Genomic DNA, 19,189 nt, shown 5'->3' on the forward strand with positions numbered 1-19,189 from the left:
ATAATAGCCTGATGTACCAGATACAAGTAGAGGTTTGTCCTTATATCAGTAGTCAAAAGAGATTTAGTCACATTCGGCTTACGACCTACTGGAACAAGGAAATCCAGCATGAATTGATATTGTTGTAGAAAAATGATAACAGATATAGCTTAAAGGGCCAATTATGCTGCGTTCTTCACAATAATTACCGACGAGGTAACTGAATGTAATAGCAACTTGTGTTACGCTGATTTTCATGCACTTTGTTTGTCCAACTATGATATATATTGCTTGAAGAATGCTTATTTAGAAAAATTATTTTAATTAATACCATATGTTTCAAATAAATCCTGCTTATGAATTCCGAATATTTATATTTTTCAGTTATATAATAATCACTGGGTATAATTACTTTATTTCTTGAAGGGCAAAGAATAAAAAGCGGCATTCACGAGTCTTGAGAATGGGGAGCCTCACGGATCACGCATAATAAAATTGGACCTTTTCGCATCTACGGAAATAAAAAGTGGGAAACGGAAATACCAATAGGAACCTCTGATATTATAGGGAGTTCCTATACAGCTTGTTGCAAAATTAAAGAGGGACAGCCAATTTAATAAACTATAAACTTGCCACCCCTTTAGTTACTGACGTAGGTAACACGTCCCACGGCAAAACTATGACCCCATTCAGAATGCCAACCTACTGTTATCAGGTTATTATAAATATGAGAACAAACATTAACATATACTTTCCTCGAGCACATTTATTAAGAATATTAAAAGTAACGGGAATATTGCATTTGCAGCAAATGTTATTGATATTGTCTAGGTAGGCCTAAATGTAGAAATACAAGGGCTATGATTTCCAATTTTGTATATAATTATAGGTCCCGTTGTAACATCATTCATTTATTTTTTTATAGGATGACAAATGCATTTATTTGTCTTTTTATTTCTAAAACACGAAATATGTTTATCATGCTGTGATATATTTTCAATATTGGATCCCATATATCAAAATGTAAGGATTCTTTAAAGATAATATGTAACGCTAAGCATATAAAAAACAACTGTGTTTCTATGTAATTCTAGAAAAAGATTACATTTATTACCTCCACCAAGGAGGTTGTTTTCACCCCTGTTTGTTTGTCTTTGTCTTTCTTTCTGTCTGTCATCAACATAACTCAAAAAGTTATGTACAGATTTTAATGAAATTTTTAGGAACTGTCAGAAGTGGGCCAAGGAACAGATGATTAGTTTTTGGTGGTGATCCGGATCAATAATCGATCAATAATCAATAAACAAAAATCAAAAAACTAAATCATTATAGAATGAAAATTTAGGGTGAAACGGAATTGGGTGGAGACTTCGCTGCCTTGGCGGAGGTCTGCGCTTTCGGAGTGCTTGTCTAGTTATCTGATAAAATGCTACAAATCAGGAAGAACGAATCCACTTAAATTCCACTGGTATTTTGACATGCCATGTATTCATACCCTCATGGGAAATAGTCATGCCACAAATTAAAACATAAAAAGAGCGTTCAAGCTGTGAAAGGCCCCCAGAATAATTTGGCAGAAGTGTCCACCATGACGCCAAAAAACTGGGTACCAGTTAAAATGAATTCCTCTCGGGAGATAAGCCCATTGCCGTCAACATCAATGGCCTGGAAAGACGGAGTCACGGAAAAAGGATGAACGCCAAAACTGGCTAAAAAATGGGTAAACTCCTTAAGGGTGACATATCCGTCTCCATTTGCGTCTGCAACGCCATCAAAATAAGTCCCAAACCAATCGCGGGCATGCTTCTCCATGTTGGCGGCAAAATCCTTGAAATACCGCGCATGCGCATGCAGAATATCTTCGAATGTCCGGGTGTCCTTCGGTGTTTCGCTTTTCATGAACGTATCCCATCCTTCATTTAGGAGATCAGAAAAGACCCTGATCTGTTCTTCGCTCATCCATTTTTTGGCTCTGTATAAAATGGTGTCAACGAAGTCTGATCTATAGATGATGCCATCGCCATCGAGGTCGAAGAGGATGAAAAAAGAACGCATCTTACGTACCCAAAAATCGGGATAAGGAGCTAGAGATTGGCTTGCCATTACTGCAATCTAGAAAAAAAATACAAATCCTGTAATATCTCAAATTCATAATTGCATCTCTTAATCAATTAAAAAATTTTTTCATGACATTGTGCACATTAGGTCATCGTGCCTAGTAAATTTATAAAAAAACTCTATTCAAATACATGTATATTTATCCATTAACAAAATAGTTATGCTACAAAGGACTATATTCTTTTGACCGAGATTTAACAAAAGGTGTGAAAGATGCGTTTTGTGCCTGTTTCATTAAAGATTTAATATTAAATGGTTAATCTTTAACTGCCACATTCATGGCAAAAGAAAGCCAACTTTACGAAATCAGAATTTTTAAAACGGTCCGACCTTGTGGGGCAAGTGGTAAGTGCGTCGTTCCTCGCGCATCGACAAAAACTGAAAATGTTCACTTTCATGATCTTAAAGGCGTGAAATAAAAACTATAGTCATAAGAGGATAAACAGTTTGGATCTACTTACTTCTTACAATTACCGGTACTGGTACGACTCTCTGTGCGTGTGACGTTGTTGTGTGGCTCACTCACTTGTTCTCCGTCTGTTCGCCTCGAGTGTGACCAATAGGAAAACGCAGTCACCGTAACTACTCCACTGATGTCGCTCAGCGGTTAAAATAATCAATTAAAACAATCTCGTAGTGGGCAGAGGGTTTGGACGTCGACGGTTACAAGTTATCATGTACCCAGTTCGTTTTGGCTGGCATACAATGGCCCCAATCAGAACAATGGATAAACTAGTTCGAGGGTCAAATATGGCCACCCACTACAAAGTTTGCCGCCTAATCCGCTAATAGACACTGAACAGATACCCCGTGGGGAAGTATTCAAGTGGGTTGACCATTTTTGACCCTTGGACTTTTTTTTGTATTTATTTCGAGATATGTTGACTTCCTTCTCTTAACACTGTTATTATATATGTTTTTCTACAACCTGATTTCGTAGTTTTGTCCCCTTTACACGGCCAACTGCTAAAGATTGCGTTTTCCCAAAAACGCCAAGTGTGCATGTAACAGATTGGGGCATGTAACAGATATTTAATTAAAGGGATAACAGCTGTGCATTTTTTTAAACAGAGTAGACGACAATTTCCCATACTCATCAGTGGTTAATTAAACTGCTTGGACATCCGAAGCTGGTCCATTTTTTTACTATTTATTATGATTATCCTTATTATTATTGTAATTTTTTCCTTATAATCCCTTAAAAGATTATAATAGAGGCTACCCATCCATGGAGGTCACGATGACAGCCACAGGTTCCAAAATAATTGCGATAACTACCGTTTTGATGGTAAAAGATAATTTATTATTTACCGACTTCTGGAAACCGGCCAGGATATTTGAAGAGTACTGGGGTGCATTGACAGTCTCCATTTTGATGTATCGTTATCTTACCTGAAACGTTACATTGTTGTTTAAGTGTCGTATTTACCTCAGTCGGGAACTAGATGCCGTGTACAGCACGGTCACCTGTACTCTAAAATAAATGAATAATGCGGTAGGGAAGACACTACACGAATGTGGGGCTGATTGCAGTTGTGAGGACTCAATTGTTGAGGCATTCCGAGTTCCTCAACTGTTCCCATTGTAAAGCACAATGATCAACATGTTACACATATATGTATCCAGATACATATTCATTTAAAGGTTTCTCCGTCTACCTTACCACTACCACCGAAGAGCCAAAGTATTAATGTTCAGTTGCAAAGTTGACTTAAATATCAAAATATAAATTCTTTATCTGCATTACAACATTAAGCTGACGGGTCCATGCTTGTTACTGTTATAATCTACATTTATCCTCCCGAAGGCTGTCTTAAATATATTTTGTACAGCCCTTCCATCTAGTTAGATTTATCAATGTATACAACTGACTTCAGTTAGATAACAGAGATTACTGGTAAATATGTCACCATGCCTGTATTGTACCAAGTGATAGCGCCATATTGCTGATTAAGTTAACTCTGAAGTCTCCTTGAACATTGAACGGCTCACCTGACCAGGTGTACATGTCACGAGAGACAGTACATCTAAATGACGACTGGGGGCGTGTACCGGTCACCAAGAGAAATATAACTGGAGAAACGAGAGGTAATTAGAATTTTGAGCACATTCTAGGTTCGTAGTTATTACAGTCTGTGTCTGCCTAAGATAATAAAACATAACCAGTTGGAATTTTATGGTATTTGCTGCTTGATATTTGGGGTTAGGACATCTTCTTCGTAAACTGTAAATTTTCTTATCTCTGAATATTTGGTATTCTCAATATCTGTGTAGCATTCATTCGTCTTAAACGTAATGTGATATTTCGCTTACCTCGGCCCATTTTCATTTAATTTTAAATTCACTTGATAGATAAGATCATATTTAATTATATATGTGCATTCATATCTTTATATTCAATTCTTTGTTTATTTCCAATTATTTATTTTGTGTTCGTGCTCTGTTCCATTCCGTACGTCCAGTCTTCAGCTAAAATTTATTTATCTCTCTCTGCTCTGTGTACTGTGTCTTGGGGGGGAGAAGTATTGTAATATACACACCATAAAGAGGCTTACATTATCATCGACACGTCTTTCGTAGGTTGGGACTTCTCTTAAATCATCTAAACATTAAGTACCATGCATTACACTACATGTATTTAAATATATTAAATATTATTAAGTCCGTCATTTATACAATACCCTCCATTTCTCTATTTTAAGATATAGGTCCTAGGAACCATGTCTCTGTCCAAGATCCTAACGGAAGATTTCCTAACATGCAGCATATGTCATGAAAAGTTTAAAGAGCCAAAGGTCCTCGGCTGTTCACATACGTTTTGCCAGCATTGCCTCCAAGACCATTTGGACAGAAATTTCCAAGGTCAAGCTAACTTCCCTTGTCCTCTCTGTAGACGTCAGTGTGACCTCCGTGGGGGCGGCGTTAGCAGTTTGCAAACAAATCATCTTGTGGTTAGCATATCACATACAATAAACCAGGTAAAAAAAGCAAAAATTACCAAGAAATGCGAGGTATGTTGTCTAAAAAGAGTCGTCAATCCACAAACGGCAACAAAACATTGTTTGAACTGTGAGGAAAGTATGTGTAGTGATTGTTCTTCGGACCATGTTCTTCATAAGTTAAACCGTGACCACAAACTCTTTCCTGTGGATCAGTTAGACAGTGACGAATACGTAACAGAGCTGCATTCCCGACAAAACGTCCTCTGTGACCACAACAACAAGGAACCCGTAGAAATCTACTGTCCAGTGTGTAAAAAGTACATCTGCGCTACGTGTATGTTTTTGGAACACAAGGATCATGATTGCCTTAGGATCAAAACTGCTGCTGACAAACGCAAGGAAAAACTGGCACTCCTCGTTAGACCCATTGAGAAGAAAAGTCTACTCTACGATCAGTTCAAGACCGCCGCTGAAGACCAGAAAAAGTCGGTTGAAGAAGGAAGAAAGAAGGCAAAGAGTCAGGTTAACAACCAGATGGAGCTAGTTATTAAGATGGTCCGCCAACATGCCAAGAGTCTTCTGGAAGAAATAGATGCCAAGTCGAATGCAAAACTAGAGGTTTTAAATGCTTTAATTGCAACTGCTACCGTTGAGCAAAATCAACTGGACGACGTTGTAGAATTCTCAAGAAAGCTCATAAACCATGGGAACGACATGGATGTCCTGCAAATGGCCTCCGCCTGTGAGCAAAGCAGCAAGAGCGTCCAGAATCTCGACATCCCGACCCTGCCCACAGCCATGACCCAGCTACAGCTTATCACCAACGACAAGGAGGAATGCGTTACCAATATCAACCGTTGCCTTGGAGACCTGGTTCCCGCTGTGAGTGGAAGACTGGTGACATCATTCATAGTAGGGCTATCCAAGACTCCTGAGGAGGTGATCACTCACGTGACCACTGATACAAATGGTGACATCCTTATTGGTATTTGGTGTAATGAGGACTTTTCAAGGAATAGAATCCACATCTACGATACCACCTTTGTCCTACAGGGCACAATTCAACGGGCAGCAGAAAAGGGTGGCTTTGCTGGGGTTGCCATTGATGATGACGGTAACATCGTCACTAGATGTCAGTGTTCAAATGAAATCATTGTCTACACCAAGACAGGGGACCACGTGAGAACATTCCACAGTGAGTCACCTCAGGCAGTAGCGGTCAACAGCAAGGGTCACTATGTGGTGGCCGGTCGTAATACTCTGACTGTGCACCACAAGAATGGCAAGGTTCTGCAGACGACACCAGACCCTGGAGGGGTTATATATTTCAAATACATCCACTGCAACGTGAATGATGACGTCATCGTCACAGATCCAGGAGATCATCACATCCGTGTATACAATTCTACTCTCCAGCTTAAATACAGATATGGTACCAAGGGTGATGGGGACGGACAGGTGAACATTCCACGTGGCATATGCTGCTTGGATAATGGAGACATAATTCTAGCAGACTTCAACAACCATTGTCTACACCTGGTGTCATCAGATGGGAAATTCAAGCAGTTTCTTTTAAGCAGCAATGGACTACGCTATCCGAGAGATGTTACAATAAGCCATCTCGGAAAACTAGTCGTTGGGGAAAGTAACGGCAAGATTAAATTTTTTGAATTATGAGTGATTGCTAAGCTTACAAAGAGCACTAAAAAGATCATTAAAATACAGCCAATATCCGAGTAAACATTGTATCGGCCCAATTTTTACATGTTCTGCCCTATAAATAATGCAATATGAAAATGTTTCAATAATACAAGTACATTTTTTAAAAATAAAATCCTGCTGATGAATTTCAAATATGTATTTATTTTCTCAGTTATATAATAATCGCTGGATATAATGACTTCGTTTCTTGAAGGGCAAAGAATAAAAAGTGGCATTCACGTGGAAGCCTCAAGGATTACGCTAAATAAATCGTGCGTTTCAAGCATCTCGGGAAATAAAAAGCGGAACATGAAATACCCAAATGGACACTCTCTGATATAACAGGGGCTTCCTAATACAGCTTGTTAAAAAGTTTAAGAGGGTCAGCCATTTTAACAGATTATATACTTGCCACCCCGGAAGTAAGCAACAGACGTAGAAACGTCCCACGGATAAATTATATCCGTAATAATTGTGAAACCTCGCATCGCATGGCAAATTCTTGTCTGGCCGCACGATCACCATGAGATAACTGGAAGATACAGTATCAACCCGGGCACTGGGATCTACGAATACCTACCAATTGTGTGTCTCATGGGTTATGTCACCTAGCGCAGTGTCTCCACGACTATGTTTGTAGAAACATTATAACTCCCCCCAAAACCGCCAAGTATGTTACAGATTGCGAAAGCGAAGGCGCATCTTTGCCCGACATAATGATAGCATGTCAAACGTTCGTGATCGCGGACGCCGTACTGAACTTTCGTGATGCGGACGTATAAATATTTACCATATGTATGCGCATCATGCCTGGCGTCAAGAACAGAAACCTACCAATCATGTGAGCCTCATATTCAAGATGCAGAACGTATGATCTTTTGTTCTCGACACCCGCCGTGTAACCATTATTTTGATTAGATAAAAGTTCATAAAACCCATCATTTTCTGGCCTGTTGACCGCCATGATAGACCTAGTATCTATTTGACACAATTGCCATACTAGTATTCCTGCATGGTCAGCGGTCTCTCTTATCCAACAAGCGTTCTGATGGGTTCACATGTCCAAGGCATTTAAAGTGTATGAGTTAGTGTCTGGAAGCAGTATGCAGTTCGGAGCGGGTCACAGATTGTTTTAATCTGGTAAAATATTGATTTGTCATGAAAATTCGAACTTGATATTTCATTTGGATTTCTTAAACAATTTTTATACTTGTTTTCCAATTTTTCTGACTGATAAACGAAAACAATGATTCAAACATTTAATGATTTTATTCGGATCAGTAAAAAAAAATGTGAGAAACGTTATGATAAATTCTATCCAAAATGGTGATATTAAGGTCCTTGAGGTTAAATCTTTCTGTACAGCTCTTAAATTAATATGGCTTAAGAGATTTGTAAGTCTACATAATTTTCCATACATCTAACCTAATAGGCGTAGACTAAAATGCATCTATTCCATAAGCCAAATTAACGCAATCATCTTCTGCCCCTCCACTCCCCGCCCCCCCCCCTACCCCACCCCCTCCTCCCACCCACTCACCAAAAGTCCCATGGCACTGCTCTTGTATTACGGAGGAGACGTGAATAACAGAATCACTATTGTCCTGCGGAAATGGAGAAGATGAGCAACACAATCATCAGTCTCTCCTAACACAATCGTTATATATATTTTATTATGCCGGGTATTTTTTGCAAAGGTAGTACATGGGGAGATTTTTTAACTATAGCTTGTATGTGGGGGGCATACTTTAGGACTAATAAGTGGAGTAAATGAAACATTACAGAATGGCACTTTACTGAAAATCTTAAGATCAGCGTCGAAAATTTGTATTCGTCACCATGCTCCCTATGCAACAATTCCCGTGGTTCTTGATACCCATCTGGCAGTCACTTATCAATTATTTCGGTTCACCATCTATGTATTGATATACCTAATGCAGTCTTTCAGTGTTTAATGTAACCTTAGGTTCAATTTTAGTTTCAAAAGAAATCATGAATGTACTATAAATCAGTAAATCACCCTTTAACAGTGGGGCCATTTGCCTCGGTAAAGGCGGGACGCACTGCACAGCATAGGGCACAACTTCCATTCGTTGTCTGCTCTAAATGCAACAATTCACGCGCCTTTTGATACCCAGAATATACTATACTAGTAAATAGAGTATACTAGAATATAGAGACAACTACCCCCTGTACTTATCAATTCCTTTGGTTCACCATCTGTGTATTGTAGACAGTAAAATCTTTAATGTGACCTCAGATTCTATTCTACTTTCAATATAAATCAATACATCGCCCTTAAACATTGGAAGATTGTATTTTCGATATCAATACACAGCAATAAAATATGCCACAATGTTTGTATTGTACATACAAAAAGCTCCACATTGTTGATCAATGTGACTTTGAAGCTATCTATGGAGGTCCTGTGGTCGGATGACAAGCACAGATTCTAGAATAATTACGTTAACCACCATTTTGGTGGTAAAAGAAAATTTATTATATTTCCCTGAGTTGTTTACAGTGTATTTATTGTGTTATCCCATTAATGCTGGCAACGACCCAAATCGCCTTCTAAACCAGTCAGAATATTTCAAGAGCATTAGGGTAGGTTCACAGTCTCCATATAGAGTTATCACACATGAAACATTTCTTTTTTTGCTGAAGCGTCGTTTTTACTTCAACAAGGAACTAGATGCCGTGTATAGCACAATCACCTATAAACTAAGGTAGACTAAGATACTTGTATAATGCGGTAGAGGAGACACTGCACGAATGTGGGGTTGATTGCGGTTGTTGCACCCTAGGTTCTAGATTTCAGTATTGCAAGCTCGATCATGCTTTCCTATGTAACCCATATCAGCAATACTGACTCTGACCACTAGCGGCAGTTTGGGGGTGTGTTCGAAAAATCTATCCCGCCTGGAGCTGCCTTTCCCGCCTTGAGCTGACGATATATCTTGCAGACGAGACAAAGAAGCAAATTGGCTGACATGTAGTTTGTAGTTTGAACGAAGAATACCTTTCATTCGAAAATCAGTGCCACAACACAATCACCTTTCTGCTTTAAAAACTGAATTTCGGTGCAGCCATTGCGCGGTCCTTATAGTGGTATCGGACATACAGTGTAGCTGTCAAACTTTGCACGCGACATAAACGTGTACATGTATTGTGTTTATATCTTCAGAAGCAAATGTTTTTTTATAAGCAAAAAAAATACCATGACATCTGGTACATTTTCTTCTGAAAAAATAATATTAATGTTTCAATTCACAGCTTAAATACAGTGAATAAAATTAAATAAAGCAAATTAAAATATGCTGTACGTTTGAATTTGGGTTAATGAGATTCAACTGCAGATTTACTGCGGAGCAGTTCCTTTGATTGACGGATACTCGAAATTGCCGCTGTTCGTCAGAGCCACTGTAAAGCTCCCCACGCAAAGGTATGAATAGTGAGCAACCTAGCTTTATAGTGCCTTGACACTCAGGGCAGGTTGTTGAGACTTGATTGCGATTGTTGAGACTTGATTGCGATTGTGGAGGCACTCCGGGTTATTCTAACTGCCCCCATTATAAGGCAAGATGTTCAACATGTTACTCATACATTTATCCAGCAATATATCATTTGCAGGTTTCCTCGTCTGCCTCAACACTACCACTGATAAGCCAAAGCATAAATGTTAGATCTCAACGTCATCTCAAACATCAAAATATAATTTCTTAAGCTTCAATATAACATTAAGTTGAAAGGACCGTGCTTGTCTCTCTTAGTCTGTACATTTATCTGTATCCAACTGAGCGTGGTTTGATTTAAATCTATTTTATAAACCCTTACACTAGGTCAGACTTATCAATATAAACAACTCAATTCAGATAACAGCGATAAAATATGTCACCACGTCTGTATTGCACATAGAGATAGCGCTATTTTGCTGATTAAGATGACTTTGAAGTCTCCATGAACACTGAACGTCTCACCTGACAAGGTGTACATGTCACGAGAGACAGCACATCTAAATGACGACTGAAGGCGAGTACCTGCAAACCAGAGAACTATAACTGGAGAAAAGAGAGGTAATTAGAATTCTGAAGACATTGGTAGTTATTACAGTCTGTGTCTGCGCCTGTGTAAGGTGGTGAAAAAATAATGGTTGTTACCCAGTTGGAATTTTATGATTTTTGTTGCTGATGGTTATCCTCTACGTGAAATGTTAACTGTTGTGAATAATATTATTTTCATTTATTTCACATGATTTCCTTTTTTTGTTCGTGCTTTATTCCGTTCTGTATGTCCTGCTATCAGCCAAAATTTATTCATCTCTTTTTGCTGTGGGTAAATCTTATTGCAACTGCTCTCATCTTAGTGGTGTAAAGTACTGTAATATACATTATATACATAGGCTTAAGGGTCCTCCATGCGTCTTTCGTAGGCCAGATATTGTTTTATTTCATCAAAACATTTCGTCTCATAAATATCTCCATATTTACATGCATTTAGATATAGCTTAATGGTGTGTTTACTTCCATCACTAAATCTATATCATTAAACCCATGTCCCTCATTCCTCTATTTTAGGATATTGGTCCGAGGAGAAATGTCTCTGTCCAAGATCCTAACGGAAGATTTCCTAACGTGCAGCATATGCCTTGAAAAGTTTAAAGTCCCCAAGGCCCTTGGCTGTTTACATACGTTTTGCCAGCATTGCCTCCAAGACCTTTTGGAAAGAAATTTCCAAGGTCAGCCTCGATTCCCTTGTCCTATCTGTAGACGTCAGTGTGACCTCCCTGGGGGCGGTGTTAGCAGTTTACAAACAAACCATCTTGTGATCAGCATATCACACGCACTTGCTCAAGTAGAACAAGCCAAAGCTACCAAGAAATGCGAGGTATGTTGTCTGAAGAATATACGCCTTCCACCAACGGCAACAAAACGTTGTTTGAACTGTGAGGAAAGTATGTGTGGTGATTGTTCTTCGGAGCATGTACTTCATAAGTTAAATCGTGACCACAAACTATTTCCTGTCGACCAGTTAGGAAGCGACGAGTACGTAACAGAGCTGCGTGCCCGACAGAGCGTCCCTTGTGACCACAACAGCAAGGACCACGTAGAAATCTTCTGCCCAGTGTGTAAAAAGTGCATCTGCGCCACTTGTAGTTTTTTGGAACACAAGGATCATGATTGCCTTAGAATCAAAGCTGCTGCAGACAAACGCAAGGAAAAACTAGAACTCCTCGTTAGGCCCATTGAGAAGAAAAGTCTACTCTACGATCAGTTCAAGACCGCTGCTGAACACCAGAAGAGGTCGGTAGAAGAAGGAAGAAAGAAGGCAAAGAGTCAAGTAAACAACCATTTGGAGCTACTTATTAAGATGGCCAGTCAACGTGCCGAGGACCTTCTAGAAGAAATAGATGCCAAGTCGAATGCCAAACTAGAGGTTTTAAATGTTTTAATTGCAACTGCTACCGCTGAGCAAAATCAACTGGACGACGTTGTAGAATTCTCGAGAAAGCTCATTAACCATGGGAACGACATGGATGTCCTGCAAATGGCCTCCGCCTGTGAGCAAAGCAGCGAGATCATTCACGCCCTCAAAATTCCAACCCTGCACGCAGCCATGACCCAACTACAGCTTATCACCAACGACATGGAGGAGTGCGTTACCAATATCAACCGTTGCCTTGGAGACGTGGTTCAAGCTGTAAGTGGAAGATTGTTGACATCATTCAAAGTAGATTTGGCCAAGACTCATAAGGACTTTATCAGCGACGTGACCACTGATACAAATGGTGACATCCTTATTGGTATTTGGTGTAATGAGGACTTTTCAAGGAATAGAATCCACATCTACGACACCACCTTTGTACTACAGGGCAGTGTTCCAAACCCACGAGCAGCAGAAAAAGGCGCCTTTGGTGGTATTGCCATTGATGCTTACGGTAACATCGTCACTAGATGTCAGGGGTCGAATGAAATCATTGTCTACACCAAGACAGGGGACCAGGTGAGAACATTCCACAGTGAGTCACCACATGCAGTAGCGGTCAACAGCAAGGGTCACTATGTATTGGCCGGTCGTAATACTCTGACTGTGCACCATAAGGATGCCAAGGTCCTGCAGACGAAACAAGATCCAGAAGGTAAATATTCCAAATGCATCCACTGCAACATGAATGACGATATCATCGTCACAGGAGATGATCACATCCGTGTATACGATTCCACTCTCCAGCTTAAATTCAGATATGGTTCCCAGGGTGATGGGGACGGACAGGTGAACATTCCGCGTGGTACATGCTGCTTGGATAATGGAGACATAATCCTAACGGACTTCAACAACCATCGTCTACACCTGGTGTCACCAGATGGGAAATTCAAGTATTTTCTTTTAGGCGAAGACAATGGACTATGCTATCCAACAGATGTTACTATAAAACATGTAGGAAAACTGGTCGTTGGGGAGAGTGGAGGCAATATTAAATTTTTTGAATTATAAGTGATGGATAAGTTAACAAAGGACACTAAAAAGATCATTGAAATACAGACAGTACCCCAGTATACATTGTATCGGCCCAGTTTTCACGGATCTTGCCTTCGATGAACCGCTGGTGAACCGGTACAGTAAAACAGGCCGAAATTCACTTATTAATCTAAATTTTTAATTTTTAACCTTTTGCAATGGGTAATACACATTAATAGCCTCAGGTAACAAATACTAGTGGAAGTTTGTCTTTCGATCAGATGAGACAAAAGAAATTTAGTCTCAATTGGCTCACGACCTACTATAGCAAGTACAGCCAGCAGCAAGGACATCCAACAATTAATATTGTTCTAGAAAAAATTATAACATCAGCATAGCAAAAAGGGTGAATTATACTGCCTCCTTTATAAAAACCACCGATGAGGGAACTCACTGTAAAGTAACAACTTGTGGTACGCTGATTTTGTGTGTCCAAAATCGATATATGTTGCTTGAAGTATGCTTACTTAGAAAAAAATAGCTTTCAATAATACTCTATGTTAATGTTTCAAAAGACCAGTACTTTTTTAATAAAATGCTGCTCATGAACTTCATATGTTAATGTTTATTCAGTTTTATGATAATCACTGGATATAATGACTTCGTTCCTGGAAGGGCAAAGAATAAAAAGCGGTATTCAGGTATTGTGTAATGTCGTTTACGAATACCTACTATTTGCGTGTCTCGTCTGTTACGTCACCGAACGCGATGTCTCCGTGTGTAGAAACTTGATCACGTGTCGTTAACGCCCGCCATCCCTCCCATAGTATGTAACAGATTGGGAATGCACCTGTAACATGAACATTTGTCTCCTCCCATGAAATCTTGATTCCCTTTTTTTCAGCTTTTGAAAAAAATATTGGGGAGAACAACAGCAAGTGTTTTGTTTGGCTTGCTATATATGAATAATTCATTAAAAAGGCCAAGGCTGCTGATTTCTTGAGCTAAAAATGTAATATGTAGCATTTGTACATGGGAGATCAAATCCTTCAGGTAGTAAGATGAACAATTGTCTTAAAACATAACAATTTTCATCAAAATTTTCAGCACAAATTTTCAAATACCAAGAAAATATACGTCACAATGCAATCTATGTGGAAAATAATGGCATGGTGACTAAATATAAAATAGGGCCTTTTCCTCATGGGAGTCCAAATTCTATGGGTGTGAAAATGAAGAATTTTGTTGATTTCTTTTTTTTCGTTTTTTCACCCAATATTTTACCATAAAACTTCCAAATATACCCAATATATTGTTTTAAATAATAGCGTATGAAATCGTTTCAAAAGACCAGTTTATTTTAAAAAATAAAATCCTGTTTATGAGTTTCAAATATATATTTATACAGTTATGTAATAATCACCGGGTATAATGACTTAGTTTCTCGAAAAGCAAGAATAAAAAGTGGCATATACCCGGTAAGATCGAGTCATGGGAATGGGAAATTAGAAAATGAAAATAACCATTGGGACACTCTGTGATATTAGAGAGGCTTCTCATATAACCTGTTGAAAAAGTTAAGGCGGTCAGCCATTTTTACAGATTATATACTTTCCACCTCTGTAGTTATTGACGTAGGTACAAACGTACCTTGGCAAAACTATATCCGTAATAATTGTGACAACAAGGATAACAACTATCCATTTTTTATCCCAAAGAAAGGATTTTTGTAGAGTAGACGACAATTCCCCATACTCATCAATGGTTAATTAATCTGCTCAGACATCCAAAGTTGGTCCATTTTTTATTATTTATTTATTTATGTTTAAGTTGCTTTTCTTTATAATCTCTCAATAAATCGTAACAGAGGTGAACGATCCATGGAGGTGACAATGACAAGGACAGATTCCAAAATAATTGCGATAACTGCCGTTTTGGTGGTAAAAGATAATTTATTATTATTCTATGAGTTGTTTACAGTGTATGTATTGTGAAATATGAATCTCATACGAACAGTTGTTATCCCTTTAATGCTAATGTAGATCAAGACTGTCTTCAACTAACATCTGGAAGCTGGTCAAGGATATTTCAAGAGCAATGGGGTATGTTGACAGTCTCCATTTGGAGATGATACGTAACATTTTTGCTGAAGCGTCTTTTTTTACCTCAATCAAGAACGAGTTACCGTGTATGGCACGATCACCTGTAGACTAAGATACATGTATAATGCGGTAGGAGAGACACAACACAGTGTGGGGCAGATTGTGGTTGTTGAGACTCAATTGTTGAGGCACTGCAAGTTCCTTTACTGTTCCCACAGAAAACTAAGAGACCATTTCAAGACCCTATCATACTAACTTTGGATCTCCAAGGGGATTCTAGCTTAATTGGAATTAACTTAAGTGGCTTAAATGTCTGCCACGCCTACTGAAGCTGATAGGGTGTAATTACCAGTAGCTATCGTTTAGCAGCTTTAGTAGGCGTCCCAGACATATAGACCACTTAAGCTGAAAGCAATTTAGTGAGAAACCCCGTGGAGATGGATCGATCCTGTTAGGGGTGGGAACCCAGTCTAATGTGTTCAGAATATTACTCAAACATTTATCCAGCAATGTGTTCATATCCAGGTTTCTCTGTCTGCCTTAACTCTACCACTGGCAAGTCAAAGTATTAATGTTAAATCTCTACGTCATCTCAAACATCAAAATATAATTTCTTAAGCTTCAATTTAATATAAAGCTGAAAGGACCGTGCTTGTCTCTGTTAGTCTGTACATTTATCTGTATCCAACCGCTCTATTAAGGTATTTTATAAACCCTTACACTAGATCAGTTTTATCAATGTACACAACTCAATTCAGATAACAGCAGTAAAATATGTCACCACGTCTGTGTCGTAGGCTACATAGAGAAAGCGCTACATTCCTGATAAAGATGACTTTGAAGTCTCCTTGAACACTGAACGTCTCACCTGACCAGGTGTACATGTCACGAGAGAAAGCACTTCTAAATGACGACTGGAGACGTGTAGCTGCCACCAAGAGAAATATAAGTGGACACAAGAGAAGTAATTAGAACTCTGAAAACATATTTGTTTGGTAGTTATTACAGTCAGTGTCTGCGTAAGGTGGTGAAAACATAATGGTTGTTACACAGTTGGAATTATATGATATTTTTTGCTTGAATATTATGGCATCTTCTAGGTAAAATGTCAACTGTTGTGAATATTATTATTTTTATTCGCAATTAATTTCAAATTATATAGCTTTGTGTTCGTGCTATTATCCATTCCATTTGTCCTGCTATCAGCCAATGGTGTAAAGTATTGTAATATACACCAAATAAATAGGCTTAAGGGGTCCCACACACCCTTATTATGTGACAGATATTGTTTTATTTCATCTAAACATTTCGTCCCATACATAACTCTGCATGTACATGTATTTTAATATAGCTTAATGGTTTGTTTACCAAATCTATATCATTAAACCCATAACCCTCATTTCTCTTCTTTAAGGTATTGGTGCTAGGAACAATGTCTTTGTCCAAAATCTTAACGGAAGATTTCCTAACATGCAGCATATGCCATGAAAAGTTCAAAGAGCCAAAGGTTCTCGGGTGTTCACATACGTTTTGCCAGCTTTGCCTCCAAGACCATTTGGACAGAAATTTCCAAGGTCAGAGTGGCTTCACTTGTCCTTTCTGTAGACGTCAGTGTGACCTCCCTGGGGGCGGTGTAAGCGGTTTACAAACAAATCATCTTCTGGTCAGCATATTACACACAATTGATCAAGTAGAAAAAGCCAAAGCTACCAAGAAATGCAAGTTATGTTGTCTAAAAAATGTCCCCAATCCACCCACGGCAACAAAGCGTTGTTTGAACTGTGAGGAAAGTATGTGTGGTGATTGTTCTTCAGACCATGTTCTTCATAAGTTAAACCGTGACCACAAACTGGTTCCTGTCGACCAGTTAGGAAGCGACAAATACGTGACAGAGCTGCATGCCAGACAGAACGTCTTCTGTGACCACAATAACAAGGATCCAGTTGAAATCTTCTGTCCAGTGTGTAAAAAGTACATCTGCGCTACGTGTATGTGTTTGGAACACAAGAATCATGATTGCCTAAGAATCAAAAATGCTGCTGACAAACGCAAGGAAAAACTAGAACTCCTCGTTAGACACACTGAGAAGAAACGCCCACTCTACGGTCATTTCAAGACCGCTGCTGAAGACCAGAAAACGTCAGTCGAAGAAGGAAGGAAGAAGGCAAAGAGTCAAGTTAACAAGCAGTTGGAGGTAGTCATTAAGATAGCCCATCAACGTGCCGAGGATCTTCTAGGAGAAATAGATGCAAAGTCGAATGCAAAACTAGAGGTTTTAAACGCTTTAATTGCAAATGCTACCGCTGAGCAAAATCAACTGGACGACGTTGTAGACTTCTCGAGAAAGCTCATAAACCATGGGAACGACATGGATGTCCTGCAAATGGCCTCCGCCTGTGAGCAAATCAGCGAGAGCATTCACGCCATCAAAATTCCAACCCTGCCCGCAGCCATGACCCAACTACAGCTTATCACCAACGACATGGAGGAGTGCGTTACCAATATCAACCGTTGCCTTGGAGACGTGGTTCCAGCTGTAAGTGGAAGATTAGTGACAACATTCAAAGTAGAACTGACCAAGTCTCCTGAAGAGATGATCACTCACGTGAACACTGATACAAATGGTGACATCCTTATTGGTATTTGGTGTGATGAGGACTTTTCACGGAATAGAATCCTCATCTACGATAACACCTTTGTCCTACAGGGCACAATTCCAAACCCAAAAACAGCAGAAAATGAGGCGTTTTCTGGGATTGCCTTTGATGCTGACGGTAACATCGTCACTAAATGCCAGGGGTCAAATGAAATCATTATCTTCACCAAGACAGGGGGCAACGTGAGAACATTCCACAGTGAGTCACCAGAAGCAGTGGCGGTCAACAGCAAAGGTCACTATGTGGTGGCCGGTCATAATACTCTGACTGTGCACCACAAGGATGGCAAGGTCCTGCAGACGACACCAGATCCAGGGGGTAAATGTGTCAAGCACATCCACTGTAACGTGAATGATGACGTCATCGTCACAGATCCAGGAAATGATCACATCCGTGTATACGATCCAACTCTCCAGTTTAAATACAGATATGGTACCCAGGGCGATGGTGACGCACAGGTGGACGGTCCACTCGGCACATGCTCCTTGGATAATGGAGACATAATTCTGACAGACTTCATCAACCATCGTCTACACCTGGTGTCACCAGATGGGAAATTCAAGCAGTTTATTTTAAGCAAAGACAATGGACTTTTCAATCCGAGAGATGTTACTATAAACCATCTTGGCAAACTGGTCGTTGCTGAAGAGGGAGGCCAGATTAACTTTTTTGAATTGTGACTGATTGCTTAGCTAAAAATGAACTCTGAAGAGATTTTGTACAGCCAAAAGTGCCAATTATGCTGCGTTCTTCACAATAATGACAAACGAGGTAACTGATTGTAGTAGCAACTTGTGGTACGCTGTTTACCATACGGTTTGTGTGTCCAATAACGATATATATGTTGTTTGAAGTGTGCTTAATTAAAAAATAGGTTTAATAATACCACATGAAAATGTTTCAAAAGACCAGTACATTTTAAAAATAAAATGCTGCTTATGAATTTCAAATATTTAAATTTTTCAGTTATATAATAATCACTGGGTATTACTTCGTTTCTTATAAGTCAAGAAATCATATATATATGAAGAATTCAATAAAAAGACCAACACCGCTGATTTCTTGACTTATAGGCCTTAATAAAATAAGTAGCATTTTTGGCATGGGAGTCCAAATCCTAGAGGTAGTTACCGGTAGATGAATGGTTGTCATGAAAATAATCAATTTAACCAAAATTGTCACCAAACTTTCAAACACGAACAAAATTTACGTTACCATGCAAGCAATGTGG

The 19,189-nt window shown here is 39.1% G+C and overlaps 4 protein-coding genes across 4 annotated transcripts; 3 read left to right on the plus strand and 1 right to left on the minus strand.

Moving 5' to 3' along the window:
* Positions 1–1,521: 1,521 nt before the first annotated feature.
* On the minus strand, positions 1,522–3,468 carry LOC106177560 (sarcoplasmic calcium-binding protein). The gene is made up of 2 exons (XM_086997391.1): positions 3,409–3,468; positions 1,522–2,091 (listed from the first exon to the last, which is right to left on the minus strand). Exons 1-2 carry the CDS (start codon positions 3,466–3,468, stop codon positions 1,522–1,524), a joined length of 630 nt encoding a protein of 209 aa, XP_086853517.1.
* A 520-nt stretch (positions 3,469–3,988) lies between these two features.
* LOC106180779 (E3 ubiquitin-protein ligase TRIM56-like) lies at positions 3,989–7,411 on the plus strand. The gene is made up of 2 exons (XM_086998259.1): positions 3,989–4,185; positions 4,800–7,411. Exon 2 carries the CDS (start codon positions 4,818–4,820, stop codon positions 6,714–6,716), a length of 1,899 nt encoding a protein of 632 aa, XP_086854385.1. The 5' UTR covers positions 3,989–4,185; positions 4,800–4,817; the 3' UTR covers positions 6,717–7,411.
* Positions 7,412–10,616: 3,205 nt separating this feature from the next.
* LOC106155854 (E3 ubiquitin-protein ligase TRIM56-like) lies at positions 10,617–13,888 on the plus strand. The gene is made up of 2 exons (XM_086996458.1): positions 10,617–10,816; positions 11,318–13,888. Exon 2 carries the CDS (start codon positions 11,337–11,339, stop codon positions 13,233–13,235), a length of 1,899 nt encoding a protein of 632 aa, XP_086852584.1. The 5' UTR covers positions 10,617–10,816; positions 11,318–11,336; the 3' UTR covers positions 13,236–13,888.
* A 1,863-nt stretch (positions 13,889–15,751) lies between these two features.
* On the plus strand, positions 15,752–18,910 carry LOC106180774 (E3 ubiquitin-protein ligase TRIM56-like). The gene is made up of 2 exons (XM_086998154.1): positions 15,752–16,265; positions 16,716–18,910. Exon 2 carries the CDS (start codon positions 16,734–16,736, stop codon positions 18,636–18,638), a length of 1,905 nt encoding a protein of 634 aa, XP_086854280.1. The 5' UTR covers positions 15,752–16,265; positions 16,716–16,733; the 3' UTR covers positions 18,639–18,910.
* The last annotated feature ends 279 nt before the right edge of the window (positions 18,911–19,189 follow it).

Source organism: Lingula anatina, chromosome 10 (genome assembly GCF_051362555.1).
Source record: "Lingula anatina isolate TDL-2025a chromosome 10, LinAna3.0, whole genome shotgun sequence".
NCBI lineage: Eukaryota > Metazoa > Brachiopoda > Lingulata > Lingulida > Lingulidae > Lingula > Lingula anatina.